The following is a 14,114-nucleotide window of genomic DNA, read 5'->3' on the forward strand; positions in this document are numbered from 1 at the left end:
CCACACTCACTACAATTCCAGTCTCACATACGACAGCAAACCAAACACAAACACACAAAAACATACTCGGAGGCTCTAAATAAAAATCTGCCTAAGCAGCAAAGACCTCCAAAGCAGACACCCAAGCAATTGCTACCCCAAAACAAAACATGTGCAACACATAGCTCACAAAGCCAGATTGCCAAACAGTCACAGCCCTTAAGGCTAAACAACACACCTGATACACTTGTAATAGGTGACTCTATCGTCAGGCACACTGACGTCCCACTCACCAGGCTGAACAAGGAGAAGGTCACGGTGAGCTGCCTATCGGGCGCTAGGATCCGCCACATAACACAAGCACTCAGGTCACTCCAAGGCAAGTACAAATATGACTCAGTCATTGTCCATGCTGGTGTGAATGACCTGAGACGTACCTCCCTGGACTACATGAAAAAAGACATAGAAGAGCTCTCTGAGCATGTAGCCCAGGCCGGTATGACCCTGACCTTGAGTAGCATCTTACCCTCACCAAGAATGATGCCACAATATGAAGACAAGATGATCAATTTCAACAACTGGCTTAAGTATTGGTGTCATTCAAAGGGGATCCAATGCCTGTCAGCCTGGGATGACATGCTTGACAAGCCACGATGCTTCACTAGGGACGGCTTGCACCTGTCACCCCTGGGCTTTCGGATATTGGCAAAGGCTCTTGCTACCCCCATAGTGCCTTTTTAGGCAAGGCTCAAAAGACAAACCCACCTCTATAGGTATCACAAGGGATAAGAAACTAAGAGTAATGCTACTCAATGCCAGAAGTCTAAACCTCAAGATGCACGTACTCGAAACTCTCCTCAGCATGGAGAACATCGATATCCGTGCAGTAACAGAAACCTGGTTCAAGGCTCCAGAGAGCACTCCAGCACTACCACGTTATACCTCATACCATGCATTTTGGCTCCAAAACTTGGACCGAACCACAAAAGGAGGGGGAGTATCAATATTCGTCAAAGATACCCACACTTCCACGTTGGTGGCACAGCATGAAGCATCAGAGACTATCCATGTGCAACTAACAGTGGGTAAAACTGCCTTCCAGTTTATAGCCTGCTACAGACCACCCTCCCAAACCCAGGAACCCCACTCGGCCTTCCTGAGAACACTGGAAAATATGAAGGTCTCTCCAAACACCATTATATTGGGCGACTTCAACTACCCAAACATAGACTGGGAGCATTACTCTAGCTCCAACACCCTAGCCCAAAGGTTCCTAGAATTTATAAACTCAAATGCTATGGAACAACTTGTTACCACTCCCACAAGAGGGAAAAACATACTGGACCTGATCATCACCAACATGAAGACTCTATGCTCCAGACCAGAAGTGTATCCCTCACTGGTAAGATCAGACCATAAACTAATCTCACTGGATATTCACATCCCGACCCCACTCCCTGCCCAGAAAACCACAGTGAAAAACTTCTCTAAAGCAAATTTCACACTCCTCAAAACTGAGGTGGAATCCTTCAAAGCCCCCAGGCCTGTGGAAAATACGGCCAAGACCGCAGAATCCTTTATAAACGCATTCTATGAACACCTTCAGGAATGCATGGATCATGCAATCCCAAATAAAACCAAGACCCAATCCTCCAAAGGCAGACGTCCTGTCTGGTGGACCCCAGCCATAAAACTATGCAATAGAAGGAGGAAGCTACTACATGACAGAGCAAAATCCCAAAAAGGGAAGGCATCTCTGATCAGTATTAGCAAAAAACTACGGGCACTCATAAAATCGTCTAAGGCCAGCTTCGAAAGAAAAATTGCACAGGACACTAAGGATAATCACAAGGCTTTTTTTAGTTATGCTAGAAACCTGGGTGGGAATTCCTAGATATGCTCAGAATTAGTCCAAAATGACAAAAAATACACTGAACCCACAGACATTGCCAACATCCTAGCTGACAGGTTCAGTGCAAACCCCCCCCCTCCCCACCAAAAGGGAAAATATCTATCCCAGCAGAGTGCTGTCCCTCTGACATCTCAGATGCTCAGCCGCCCCCTCCAAAGCAAAAAACACAGCATCAATGGGACCAGACGGTGTCCCGGGCTGCGTCCTACATGAACTCCAAGAAGAGCTAAACCCAAACATAAAACTACTGTTCAATCTCAGCCTTACTACAGGATATGTACCCAAAGAGTGGCATACAGCAACAGTGGTCCCTCTCCACAAAGGTGGTGCCTCAACGGATCCTGGAAACTATCGCCCCATAAGCCTGACTAGCTTGGTCTGCAAAGCTATGGAAAGGATGATCATAGACCTCATAAATAAAGATATTGGGGACCTACAGACACTGGATCCTACCCAGTTTGGCTTTGTTAAGGGTAGATCCTGCCTCTTAAACCTGGTCGATTTCTTTGAAACAGTCACTAAGGCCATTAACGAGGTGAAGGTGGGTCCACACAGCCTACCTGGACATCGCAAAAGCCTTCGATACAATACCCCACTCGGGCATTATAGATAAGCTCACCAGCTTAAATATAAACCCCTACATCACTAGATGAGTTGCAAACTGGCTCAAGGACAGAACCCACATGGTTAGAATTGCTGGAGCCATGTCAGACTCCAAACCAGTTACAAGTGGCGTCCCACAAGGCTCAGTCCTGGGACCTCTCTTATTCGGTATATATTTCTCGGAGGTACAGGCCAACACGGAAGGACTGGGGCTGACCAAATTCGCAGATGACTGCAAACTGGGCGCTATAATCGACTCTCCAGCCGACACAAGCATCTTCCAAAAGAGCCTCACAGAAACAGACAACTGGTGCCAGAGTCATGGCCTCAAGCTAAACGCCAAAAAGTGTATAGTCATCCCCTTTGGCAAAAACAAAGTGCCCACAAATTACCACATAGGTAGTAATCCATTAAGTACAGAAGAAGTAATTAGGGACCTGGGGACCCAAGTTGATAGCAATCTCTCATTTGACAACCACGTGGCCAAAGTGGTTAGAAAAACATTTTATATAGCCCACCTAATCATGAAGGGATTCACATCTAGATCAGGGAAGGTCATCGTGCCTCTTTACTCATCCCTCATCAGGCCCATAATTGAGTACAATGCCCCTTTTGGGATGTACCTTACCAGACACCTGCAGCAACTGGAAAGACCCCAAAAGTACCTCACCAAGTGGATCAAAGGGCTCAAACAGATGCCATATGCTGCCCGGTTAAAGAAACTCCAGCTCTACTCAGTGGCATACAGCCTGCTCAGAGGCGATCTGTGCCTGACGTATAAAGCCATGTCCAACCCAGAATTAATGGACATGCTCCACCTCAGAAAATCCAAATCCCATTGAGCTACCCACTCGAGAGACTTAAACCTCAGCACTGAAATAAATAGGACATGCTGGAGGGACAGATTCATAACCCAGAGGCTCCCTTCACTCTGGAATAAAATCCCAGTCCAGGTTAGGCAGAGTCCCTCATTGACTCTCTTTAAGAGGAATCTTGATGAGTGGATGGAAGATCATAGGTTTACCCTGGGTATCACTTCTGTGTTACTGTTGGACAGAGGCACAGTATACTAACCTCAAAAAAGGGCAAAGAAAAATTAATTTAAAATGGGTGTCTAAAGCCAAACACACTCTGGCTAGGTTTATAAATGCCCTAGGGCAGATAGCCTAGTATGAACCTATGAACCTATCACCTTTGCCTGTTCAGCTGCTAATATGCCCTTGCAACACAAGATTAAAGCTCACTCAACCAGAGCAGTTTCTACATCCTCTGCATTTTCAGCCAAACTTCTCCTCGATAACATTTGTGCAGCAGCCCCTTGGTCAAAACCTCATATCTTTATCACTCATTACAAAGCTTATAAGACCTCCAGGGATAGAGCCTCCTTTGTGTCCACGGTCCTGAGAAATGTACTCCCATGAGCCACCCGAAATTGATGGTGCTTGGGAAGCTACCCATCAGTTAAGAATGAACAGCGAGATTGAACAGCTTCACATTAAGAAGTTATGTACTCACCATAAAGTTCCATGTGAGTTGTTCATCTCGCCTTCATTCTTGCATCCCTCCCTCCTACCTCCTCCTGGCTGATAGTTGACCTAGATGTTAATTTCATCCTGGTTGCTCAAATTCTTCTTCCCTTCTATAGGGGAATAACTATTATATATGGTTATAGTATTCGCAGCAAACAAGATCTGAGGTAATTCATAGTGCATCACGGGATAGGAACTTGGCTTTGAGCTACTGGAAGACCTCGAGCTTTGCATGTGGCCATACCGGAGCCGAGGGATTGACTCTGAACCCATCAGTTATGAATGAAGGCGAGATGAACAACTCACATGGAACGTTATGGTGAGTACACAACTTCTTATTATCCGGCATCTACCAGCTCCTATGGTTGCCAGTTAACTGAGAGTTTACTGTACGTTAAATGTATTTTGGTAAACTGACTGTTTCAAAAATAATGACCCATAACTGCCATACAGCAATAACAGAGACAACAGTACCTTTTACTCAAAATTATCTAAATTACCTTGTTTACATAACCTTCACTTGAATTCTGCAAGTTATTCATATATTTACCCATATGCTATTTCAGCAAATAACAGAGGCACAAATGTTAACATTGATGCCACACAGCTCTTACTTCGCAAGTTCAGTTCTTGACTGGAATGCCTTCTGTGAAGAAGCTGCAAATCTTTCCTGTTTGTCTGCATGCTTTTTTCCAGGTGATCTAGTTTTATCCCACATCCAAAAAAGTACAGTTTTGTACCTACCATAAATGTAGATGTCCGATAGGTATGCATCTGCAGTCATAACATATGGGTTGTCCTGCCTCAGGCAGCCCTTCGGTCGGCCGATTCCAAAGTCTGGGTCTGGCCTCGGCTGATGTCGCACTTTCCCCGACGTCACAGCTTCTGGGGTATAAAGGCATCAGCCGACGCCATTTTCTTCAGTGTTTCTTGCCCCAGATGCCAGGTGCTGCTAAATTTGGATAAATGTTGAAAATTCCAAACAGTAGCAAACAATATATATATATATATATATATATATATATATATATATATATATATGTAAGAAGGGGTAAGCAACCTAGGAGTACCACAGAGGGGAAGGAGGGTGGGTAATCCTGACTGCAGATGCATACCTATCGGACATCTACATTTATGGTAGGTACAAAACTGTACTATGTCCTTCAAGGATGCATCTGCAGTCATAACATATGGGTAGAATACCATAGCCAAACTGGGGGAGGAGGTACTAAGATAAGGATGGTGTAGTTAAGATCCCCTGTAAAACTGCAGTTGCAAAACCTGCTTGGGATCTGGAGTATAAAGGTAGATTGTAATGCTTGGCAAATGTATGCACGGAGCTCCAAGTAGCAGCTTCTAAAATGTCCTTGGTAGCCACCCCTCGTAGGAAAGCTGTAGTGGTAGCTGTGGCTCTTGTGGAGTGAGGCCTGATATTTTCAGGAGCTGTCTTTCCATGAAAAGAGTAGCAAAAACTAATGCAATTTCCTATCCATTTTGAAATTGTCTGTTTGGAAATTGCTTTTCCTTGCACTCCAGTTGCATATGCTACAAAAAGTTGGTCAGTTTTTCTGCTGGTTTTTGTTCTGTCCCGATAGTAGCGTAGTTGTCTGTGTACATCCAAGGTGTGCAATAGTTTTTCCCCCCTGTTCTGTGGGTTAGGGAAGAACGTAGGCAAATGAATAGCTTGGTTCAAGGATACCCTGGATACCACCTTTGGCATGAAAGTAGGATTGGTTCTCAGAGACACTCTATCCTGGTGAAAAATAAAGAAAGGCTGCACTGCCATTAGTGCCTGTAACTCGGATACTCTTCTTGCTGAAGTGATTGCCAGAAGGAAAGCAGTTTTCCAAGATAAGAACTGTAAGTCTGCTGATGCTGCTGGTTCAAAAGGGGGTAATGTTAATTTTTCTAGCACAAAATTGAGATCCCATGTAGGCAGAGGGGGTCTCCTTGGAGGTTTTACATTTTTGATTCCTCTTAAAAATTGTCTGAGGAGAGGGTGAGAGAAGATAGGTGGATCCATGTTGTACTCTGCTGAAATTGCTGAAGCATGAATCTTAATGGAAGAATAGGACAGGCCATTGTGGAACAGTTCTGCTAAATATTCTAGGATGTGTGCTAGGTTTGCCAGTGTGATATTTGTACCCTTTGATGCGCTCCAAATGAGGAATCTCTTCCATTTAGCTGAGTATGTCTTCCTTGTGGAGGGTCTGCGAGCCTCCAGGATAATGTCCTTGACCCTCTGAGATAAAACAGTTTTGTTTTGTTTTAAGCAATTTTCCAGGCAGTTAGCTGCAGTGTTTTCAAGTTTGGATGCAGGGTCTTGAAGTTGTTCTGCGTTAGAAGAAGAGGCCATAGGGGTAGAGGCCATGAGTTCGCCGAGACATGCTTCTCAGTAGCGGGTACCAGTGCTGCCTTGGCCAGTCTGGAGCTATCAGTATCACCTTTGGCTGTTCCTCCCTGATCTTCAGTAGAACTTTGTACATCAATGGGAGAGGTGGAAAAGCATACACTGTTAGGGCATTCCAGCTGAAAGAGAGAGTCCACCCTCCAGGCTTGTGGGTGGTATACTCTTGAGCAGAATTTCTTCAGTTGGTGGTTGAGTGGGGAGGCGAACAGGTCTATCTCTGGCATTCCCCATTTGCTTGTTATGATTTTGAAGATGTCTGGATGCAGCATCCATTCGTGAGCATCCGTGGTAGTTCTGCTTAGGCTGTCTGCTAGTGAATTCTCTTTTCCTGGTACGAATTTGGCCTGCAGCTGGATGTTGACATTCAGGCCTAGGTTCCACAGATCCATTGCCATCCGGCATAGAGGGTAGGAATGCATGCCTCCCTGTTTGTTTATGTACCACATGACTGTGGTGTTGTCTGTCCTTATCAGCAGATGTCCTTGCTGGAGGAATGATTTGAATGTCTCAATTGCATGTTTCACCGCCAGCATCTCCTTTAGGTTTATGTGCAAGTTCAGCTGGTCCTGAGACCATAGGGCTTGGATACACTTGTCCTCCATGTGTGCTCCCCATCCTAGGTCTGAGGCGTCCGTGGTGATGGTCTGCCTTGGTTATGGTTTGTTGAAAGGCAACCCTCTGTTGGACTGGCAGGCCTGAGCCCACCACAGGAATTCCTTTTCAGGCATGGAATGATTGGTATCATGGTTTCTAGACTGTGCCTGTGTTGAGACCATACATTCCTTAGGTACCATTGTAATTTTCTCATATGTAGCCTGGCATGCGGGATCAAGATTATGCAGGATGCCATGTAACCCAGGGCCTGCAGGACTTTCCTTGCAGTGAGCTGAGTTTGTCTTGTCAAAGCCATGAAGTAGACTGGAAGTTGCTTTTGTTTTTCTTCTGTGAGAAAAGCCATCTGAGTCATTGTGTCCAGATCCGCACCCAAAAGTGTTATCCTTTGGGATGGCACTAGTCTTGACTTCTGGATGTTGACTGTGTATCCCAAGGCCTGTAACAGGTGCATGACATAGGCCAAATCCTTTATTAGTTTTGTCTTGTTGTCCGCTTGTATTAGGCAGTCGTCCAGGTATGGATAGATTTGAATTCCCTGAAGCCTGCAATGTGCAATTACTGATGCCAGGCATTTCGTGAATACTCTGGGCACAGTAGATAAGCCAAAGGGCAATGCTGAGAATTGATAATGCTCTGATCCTGCAAGAAATCTGAGGTGTGTTCTGCAATCTGGTCGTATAGGGACGTGCAGGTATGCCTCCTTGAGATCTAGAGTCACCAGCCAAGACTCCTTGCCCAACATGGGAAGAAGTTGCTGTAGGGTCAGCATCTTGAATTTTGGCACAATGAGATATGTATTTAGTGCGGACAAGTCGAGAATAGGCCTCCATTGGTTTTCTTTTCTTGGTACAAGGAATAGTCTGGAATAAAATCCTTGGCCTTGTTCCATAGATGGTACCCTTTCTATAGCTTTCATCTGAAGTAAATTGTGGATTTGTCTTAAAGCCTCTGGCTTCTGGTTTGGTGGAAGGTTTGGCATTCCTCCTTCTTGGAAAAGTGTGGAAGTGAAACCTGTATCCTTTGTCTATGGTTTGCAATGTCCATTTGTCTTTTGTAATGCAATACCAGTTTTTCGAGAATAAAGATAGCTTTCCGCCCAAGGGTGCTTCCAGTTGTTCCCTGGTAGGCGGAATCAGAGTCAAGTCATTGTGTCTGTCCTGTGGAAGTGGTTGTAGTTGGAGCTGTGGCAGTACTCCTCTGGTTGGCAGGCTGCCACTGACGACCCCTGTAGGCACCCTTTGATTGACCTCTGCCTCTTGGGCGTCTATTCCTGCCCCTCTGTGTTCTGGAGGTGTCTGGAAAGGACCAATTCTTTGAAGGCCAGTTTCTGCTTAACCTCGGAGGTTGAACCTGCAGAAAATCCTTTACTGTTTGCACAGATTTTGCTTTTTCTTCCACTTTCTTTAGAATCTCCTGTGCAGGGGAGCCAAATAAACTTTGTTTCTCCATTGGAGCATCTAGGAGTTTAGCCTTGACATGGTCTGGCAAGGATTGCTCTTTTAGCCAGGCATGTCTTCGAATTACTGCCCCAGTCATAGCTGATCTAAATGAAGCCTCCAGTGCATCATAGCCACATTTTAAGAAATGATTACTGACCTGCTGAGAGTTGTGTACCAAATCCTGAAGGGACTTTCGGTCTAAAGGTTCAGTAGAAGAAAGATTTTTATTCAGCTGATCTAACAAATATTCCTGGTACTGTATCATGTGGAATTGACAGTTTAATGCCCTGGCAGAAAGAGTAGCAGATGTATAAATCTTTTTTCCCCATCTCTCTAATGCTCTTGACTCTCTTTCAGAGGGTAGGGGGTTTTTGGCCGTGGCAGCTGCAACACCTTTTGGGCCTTGAGATATAGTTTCTGGGTCTGCAGCATGGGCTTTGTACAAATGGAAGTGAGAATCCGGGACCCTGTAATATCTGTCAGGTTTGGCAGGGGCCGGGGGAAGAGTGTCAGGGGCAGAACTGACATCATTATATGCATCATCAACTACAGTTAGCACAGGTGGTATGGCTAAAGGCCTATGCTGTGGTAAGTGTAAAAAGGTTCTTAATCTTTTTCTAGAATCAGAGAAATCCTGACCCTGCCATTGAAAGTGTTCCCTCATTGAATGCAAAGTTTCCCCAAAGGAAAATTCTTCAGGAGGGGAGGCAGAAGGAATAGAATCTTCTGCATCTGAATCCTCATGAGGAGAATATGGCCCTTCCTGATGTTCTGATAAATCAGATCCATCCGAGGAGTAATCTGAGGAGAGAGGTTCAGGGGGTTCAGTCCTAGGCCTTTTGTCAGGAGGAGGGTGGGAGGCCCTGTCTGGGTGAGGTTGGGAACCCCTAATCATGGATATAAGGTCCTCAGCAAGGCAGAGAATCTGAGAACTTGAGGAAGGTCTCTGAGAAGTAGCTTTTGCAGGTAAGGCTTTTGAAATTTTAGCTGCTTTAGCTCTGGAGAAGGCCTTAATAGACATAGAAGCAGGGGGCCTAGCTGCCCCACGTGCAGGAGTAGAAATGTCCAATGGAATGGTGTCGGACAATTCTTGTGCACTTGCTTCTTTGGTAGGGATTTCTGTAGCCGACGCAGCCGGGGCCTCTCTGGCCTCGGTTGTCGGAGGTATGATTTCGGCAGAAGTAAGAACCGAGGACTCGGTTTCAGCCGAAACCGAGACACTCGCGGTAGGCCTAACCGTGGTTTCAGCCGAAACAGCGGGCTGCGAGTGTCGGTCCTTTTCCTTGCGTTTTTTGGCTAAATGTGTAGTCGGAGTCTCCGATGGCATTTTATATGCAAAAGCGGATCCAAAAAACTCTTCTGCAAACTCCGACCGACGTCTAAGAGTCCGTTGGTTGAAGGAGGCACAGGCTAAACAAGCTGATACGTCGTGGTCTGGGCCTAAGCAAGGAAGGCAGTAAGAATGGAAATCCTTATGAGGTATTTGTTTCCCACAAGTTAAACAATTATTTACTTTGTCTGATATCGGCTGAGGCAAGAAAGAGTCCCCAACGGGGTACTTAGTTTTTTTAGAAGTCTTCGGTAGCTGAAATCTCTGGATCTGACCGACCGGCACTTGCGAACAGCTTCTGCTTCGGGCACCGAGTGGCAAGAAAGACTGAGGAAAATGGCGTCGGCTGATGCCTTTATACCCCAGAAGCTCTGACGTCGGGGAAAGTGCGACATCAGCCGAGGCCAGACCCAGACTTTGGAATCCGGCCGACCGAAGGGCTGCCTGAGGCAGGACAACCCATATGTTATGACTGCAGATGAATCCTTGAAGGACATCATGCAGGAGCTGAACTGTTGTTCGTCTACTGTCAACAGGTGTGTGTATCAAGACTGTCAGTGTGACTGTGTGTGCCTATACACATGCAGGCACGAGTGTCCTGCACTGGGTTGACATGCTGTACAGAATGAGTTCTATATCCTTTACCCACTAAGTGCTGGGACAGGTTCTGACATCCTTGCAAACCTGAAATGGATTAAGTTAGTAACCGGAGCATGACATTTTTTTTATTTCCATTTTAAAGGATGACTAACACTAATCATACAATTCTGAGAAAACTAAAATAAGGACAAAAGCAGCAAGGGATGTTTGCAACTTCTGCAAATTTACCTTTACTGTTATTTTCTACCTACATCTTTAAAAATATTATTTTAATTAAAAATTAAATACATCTGGTATTTTTCCCTGTTTCCTGTGTAAGCTCCATTCCTAAAAAAAAAAACTTAAGTACTGCCAACAGACAGACAATTCATAGGCTTGTCTATGGAGAGGCATTTAAAGCTGGCACAGGCTTGTTTAACTCAACCTGAAAAAGGCTTTACACAGAGATTTGAATACTTACTTATAATCCCTCTCCCAAAATTTCACAGGCCTGGCATATGATGTAATAAAAACAGCACTACCAAGAACAGGATTCAGTGGAGTAGAGAACACAGCTGACAAAACTGCCTGGATGAAAAGCATAGCAGAATCTTTTGAAAAAAATATTAAGGAAAACAATGATCAAATGGAGACCTTTAACACGCATCATATAATGTTTTCTATATCAATATATTATTTTATCTTTACAGCATTCATCTGAAACCTCAATGAAGTACAGTTATGTAAAACATAATTACTATAAGACTAAATGTTTGAGAAGAGGCCACTATAACAATAAATCATTACACCCGTGATTACCTGCTTTCTGACTGCCATTGATCCAGATGGTTTTCCAAAGCCATTTCTCTTCCCTGCAAAAGTTAACACTGGTCTTGGTCCTATGAAAGTACCAAATTATGAAACACTTCCACATGTGGCAGGAGTAACATGCATTTCCCTTCCTTCTTGGCACCTAAAAATTCCACGAGGACATTTTTTTTTTTTTTTTTGGCAGATTTTCACTGCGCTGGCAAACACAAACAGATAAAAAAAATAACCATAACACTAAAGTAACCTAGCAAATTACAAACTGAATAAACAAGGACTGCAATAACTATGTACAAAGATCCAAAACATGGGGAAGGTAGGAAAGAAGCTTTACTGCTGCACTGGCCTCTTTCAAAGATTTACTGTTGTGGTAAGTACCTTAAAAAATGTTACTATTTTCTTTATGGAGGAGCACTCTGTCAGTATGTCACTGCATCTAGCAGAAATTCCAGGCAGTACCTGGTTACCCTTGGGAGGTGGACAGTTACAGTATATTCTGTATGACAGCTGCACCAAACCACATCCCTCCTCTTGACTGAGATTATAACTTTCTGTACCCGATGAAGCTGTGGACTGTAGCTAATGCTTCAGCTGCTAAAATGTCTTGGGCAGATACATTTTTGAAATATGCTAAAGTAGCTACTTTTCTAGAGAAATATGCTGTAACAGCCTTGCAGGATTTTACTATACTTATCATAACAAAAGCAACATAACAGGCTAGTCACTGGGACATAATTCACTTTGAAACAAGTAGGCATTCCCTTCCTTATTTGAAGGAAAAAAGAAGTTATGTACTCACCATAACGTTCCATGTTTGTTGTCCTTGATCTTGACTTCCTTCTTGCTGGTTGGGTTCGGAGCCAATCCTCGGCTCTGACTCGGACACATTCTAAAGCTTGAGAGCTTCCACTGGCTTGAGGATAGACCCCATCTCAAAATGCCTAGCGAGAGTTACCCAGATCTCATTTCTGGTAACCCATATCACTAGACTATAATATGCAAATATAGATAGACATGTACATATATATATATATATATATATATATATATATATATACATCTCCCACCAAGACAGTAGTAAAAGGACTCTCAGTCTATCCAACTAATTAGGCAAGAAGGGAATCACAGCCTATGTAGCCAAATGACAGATAATTCCTCTCGATCTTTCAAGAAGGAAGGCGAGATCAAGGACAACAAACATGGAACGTTATGGTGAGTACATAACTTCTTTATGTTATGTTGTCCCTATCTCGCCTTCATTCTTGCTGGTTGGGACCGCTTCCCCAGCACCTTCTTCTTGGGTGGCTCAATGGAATAGACTCTTCAGGACCGTGGAAGCAAAGGATGTCCTGTTCCGGGAGGCCACATCTACCTTGTAATGAGTGTTGAAGGTATGGGGATTAACCCAAGTAGCTGCCACACAAATTGAGTCTAAATGCAGTCTGGCCTGAAAGGCAGCAGAAGTAGACAAAGCCCTAGTTAAGTGTCCTCAAATTTTTTCTGGCAGTTGCTTGCTCTGTGAATTATAGACATAAGTGATGGTGTCTGAAAGCCATTTTGATAAAGTTACTTTTGAGACTGAATTCCCTTTCTGTTTTCTGAAAAGGATACAAACAATTGGTCGGATTTTCTGAATTCTTTTGTGCAGGGCAAGTAAAAACATAACTGTCTATGAACATCCAGTTGAAGTTTATATCCTGTCTTGTTGCCATGATTAGGGGAGAATACAGATAGTTCTATTTATTGATTCAGATTGAACTCTGAGCAAACTTTTAGTAGGAAGAAGGATTGGTTCTGACAGAAGCTCTATCTTTGTGAAATATTAAGTAAGAGGGAGGAATGGATACAGCTTGCAATTCTGAAACGTTCCTAGCTGAGGTAATGGCAGTTAAGAAAAAAGCTTTCCAAGTCGAATAATTTCAGAGAACAAGTAGTAGCCGGTTTGAAAGGAGGGAGAATCCAGGACTACGTTTAGATCCCAAGGAGGAGGCGATTCTCTTACTGGGGGGTCTCAAGAGGATAGTACCTTTTAGGAAAGCTTTGCATAACCTGTGGAACAACACTGGAACCCACTTCCCCCACATGAAAACTGGAAACGGCAGCCAGCTGAACTCGGATAGTTGCTGCCACTGCTCCTTGGTTAAAGGTTTCAGCGAGAAATTCGAGGATATTTGAAACAGGTGCAGTACAAGGGTCAATACTATTTTTGACTGCCCAATAAGAGAACCGCTTCCATTTTCTAGCATAAAGTTTTCTTATCGAGGATTTGTGAGGAGAAATTAAAATATGTTGTACTGCTGGGGAGATGTCAGGAAGCCTGGCTAAGATGGGAAGTGGAGAAATCAAGCTGTCAACTTAAGGGTCTATATGGAAGGATGGAGCATACCCGACTGATGCACCAGGAGATCTGGAACTTGGTCCAGGATCCAAGGCTCCTCCTGGAGATGGGGCCATAGGAAGGGGAACCATATTCAATGAGGCTAGCAAGGGGCAAAGAGGATTAGTTTGCAACCCAACTATTTTGCTTTCTGAGGAACCTTAGGTATTAGAGGGAATGGGGGAAAGGCATGAAGAAGTCCCAGGGGCCAATCATGAACAAGTGCATCCCAGGGTGACTGCCCTGGTGGTGGGACTAGGGCAAAATAGGTGCAGCATTTGGTATTGATGTAGGTGGCAAAAAGATTGCAGCAAGGCTGGCCCCACTTGCGAATAATTTGTTTTGCAATTTCCTGCTTCAGAGACCACTCGTGAAGCATCAGGATAGCCCTGCTGAGCTTGTCTGCTATTAAGTTGGATTTCCCGAGAATATGTGTCGCAATCAGAAAGTGTTGAGAAGACATTGCCCACTGACATACTCTTAGAGCCTCTCAACACAAGGGGTAAGATCTGG

General features: G+C 44.3%; 1 protein-coding gene across 2 annotated transcripts in view; it reads right to left on the reverse strand.

Moving 5' to 3' along the window:
- PCNX3 (pecanex 3) overlaps nt 1–14,114 on the reverse strand; it is a 2,517,385-nt gene that overhangs the window by 599,219 nt on the left and 1,904,052 nt on the right. For both annotated transcript variants that reach the window (XM_044060478.1, XM_044060477.1), the window contains exon 24: nt 10,878–11,007. In XM_044060478.1, coding sequence (XP_043916413.1) covers nt 10,878–11,007 — 130 coding nt within the window. The remainder of the gene's footprint in view (nt 1–10,877; nt 11,008–14,114) is intronic.

The sequence above is a fragment of the Protopterus annectens genome, chromosome 2.part0, assembly GCF_019279795.1.
Source record: "Protopterus annectens isolate FY-2018-M chromosome 2.part0, PAN1.0, whole genome shotgun sequence".
In the NCBI taxonomy this organism is placed as follows: Eukaryota; Metazoa; Chordata; order Ceratodontiformes; family Protopteridae; genus Protopterus; species Protopterus annectens.